Below are 2,500 nucleotides of genomic sequence, written 5' to 3'. Positions count from 1 at the left end.
GCAGTAAATCATCCTTGACTATGCCTGACGTGAAATGATGTTGGCCACACGAGTAAAAAGATGAAAAGGCAAGATTCTTTGTGGATGATTTAACATGATGCTAAGATGATGGTTCCTTATCGTACTGTCGTTTGCTTACAGCTCTGAGCAAATTTTCAAAAGAAAGAAAATAATGTGCAAAGTTGATTTTTGAAGGAAGCGGTGGATATTTCAAACCTTTAGCTAGCAAGAATTTTAAACTGCTAGTCAGTGATATGTGTGAGTAACTGATCACCACTTTATCATGATCAAGGGGATCAAGCCTAAGATAAACAGTTTCTTTTCTTGGGTCTTTCCAATTTTCTCAGGGGTTCGGTCACAGGTATTCTGGGGATAGTGTGTATATATATATATATATATATATATATATATATATATATATATATATATGTGATGTGTGTGTGTGTGTGTGTGTGTGTGTGTGTGTGTGTGTGTGTGTGTGTGTGTGTGTGTGTGTGTGTGTGTGTGTGTGTTTGTGTGTGCATGAGTATATGAATATATACATATATCAATCTATCTATATACATATATATATGTATCTATCTATCTATATATATATATATATATATATGCGTGTGTGTGTTTGTGTGTATACATATATGTATAGACATATAGACATGTATATGTATTTATATATATACACATACAAACAGAGAGAAAGAGAGAGAGAGATTTATATATTCAAATGTTTTGAGATGCATGGTATTAAATGGTTTCTTTAAACAGCATGTACTCAGTTCTTTTAATGTCACAGTCCTAGTTCCTGACTGGACAGTTCAATACCATTGTCACATCGTAGAGAGTAGCAGCGATGAGATGACACAATTGTTATCGATAATATGCAGGAGAGGGATTTACCTTTGGAAAGGAATTACCACTGGAAAACGCTTTAGTATTTGAAATAGTTGTAACTGCTTGTTGATTATCCGGCATGAGTAAAGCAACCAGCCCTAGATTGTGCCCTTTTTTTCTATGTGCTAAAGAGCCATGCATCAACTTTTATTATGTAGAGTAAACTGTTGCAAAAGACAGTTTGATGCAAGTAACATCTCAGACATATAAATTCGTGAGACTTGTTAACTGTGATAGTGCTACTCAGCATTCTCTCTACTCAGCATTCTCATTTATATTTTGACATCCTTTTAACATGCAACTATGATAGTAATATTGACAGTCATCTTGAAGATAAAAATGTTTTCCTGTGTTGACTTCATGTACCTTTTTTGCATTGAAGTGATGGATAACGGAAGTAAAACACATATACTTGCTGGCATGTAATAATATGTAGTCCTTTTTTGCAAATAAGAGCTTATTCTACATTACGTAAACTGTGGTGTGATCAGTACAAAAATCAATTTCAATTTCTGTGCATCCGATACCTTATCCCCAATCAGAAAATAAACCGCTCCACGTCCCTAGCTCCTTCCGTGGCCAAAAATAGACATCGACATCAGACATCGGGACACTTGTAGAAGAGGTTGATTTTCCTCTTGTCCCTCCAGGAGAGTGAGCTACCCCCCAGCTGCCCGTCGACCCAGGGATCAGGCACCATGGTGGGCTGACTCTTGTCCTGGGGGATCATACTGCATTATGGCGCTGCTCTCGAGGATAATCTTTTCTGATGCTATCACTTGCGCCAATTTGTTTTTGCAACTTTTTGTTTTGGTAAGCGATCTCAATAACTGAATGACTGGATAAACTGAGATCACTTTATATTGGATATTTATCCTGTATCCATATTGCACAGACAATTCTGTGCAATTATTGTTCATGACAGAGCGCTGGATTTTTGAATGTATGTGATGAAAATGCTCTCTGAATTGTTACATCTATCTTGCTTACAGTATCTTTTTTTTTTTAAAGGGTGTCTTGTCATCTGAAATTCTACTTCAAGTGAAGTGATATATATATATATATATATATATATATATATATGTGTGTGTGTGTGTGTGTGTGTGTGTGTGTGTGTGTGTGTGTGTGTGTGTCTGTGTGTGCGTGTGCGTGTGCGTGTGCGTGTGTGTTCGTGTTCGTGTGTGTGTGTGTGTGTGTGTGTGTGTGTGTGTGTGTGTATGTGTGTGTGTGTGTGTGTGTGTGTGTGTGTGTGTGTGTGTGTGTGTGTGTGTGTGTGTGTGTGTGTGAATATAAGTATATTTTTTCATTAGTTTCTGTATGAATGCATATACGCATAGAATTATATATACACATATTCATTCATATATATATATATATATATATATATATATATATATATATGTGCATATGCTACCATGGAAACCCTAAACGAGAGAAGTTACCCTTACCACAGCGAAGTCGAACTTCCCGTAATGCATGATGGAATGCAGGTCATACGGCACCTCCATGGTAGGGTATCTCTCGTCCATATAATACTGAGATTTGGCACCTGTTTAGAGAAATGTTGAGCTTCTGTTTGTTTACATCTGGTAAGTTGACTTTGAAATCA

At 36.6% G+C, this 2,500-nt stretch overlaps 1 protein-coding gene across 2 annotated transcripts in view; it reads right to left on the bottom strand.

Annotated features, from left to right (window-relative positions):
- Positions 1-1,300: 1,300 nt before the first annotated feature.
- Positions 1,301-2,500, bottom strand: part of LOC125040925 (low choriolytic enzyme-like) — a 5,535-nt gene continuing 4,335 nt past the window's right edge. For both annotated transcript variants that reach the window (XM_047635723.1, XM_047635722.1), the window contains exons 6-7: positions 2,340-2,440; positions 1,301-1,609 (exon numbers count right to left, since the gene is read on the bottom strand). In XM_047635723.1, the coding sequence (XP_047491679.1) occupies positions 1,490-1,609; positions 2,340-2,440 (221 nt within the window). In that variant the 3' untranslated portion in view covers positions 1,301-1,489. The remainder of the gene's footprint in view (positions 1,610-2,339; positions 2,441-2,500) is intronic.

This window comes from Penaeus chinensis, chromosome 29 (assembly GCF_019202785.1).
Source record: "Penaeus chinensis breed Huanghai No. 1 chromosome 29, ASM1920278v2, whole genome shotgun sequence".
In the NCBI taxonomy this organism is placed as follows: Eukaryota; Metazoa; Arthropoda; class Malacostraca; order Decapoda; family Penaeidae; genus Penaeus; species Penaeus chinensis.
The sequence above is the reverse complement of the archived record's forward strand: the minus strand, read 5'-3'. Positions and strand labels throughout refer to the sequence as shown.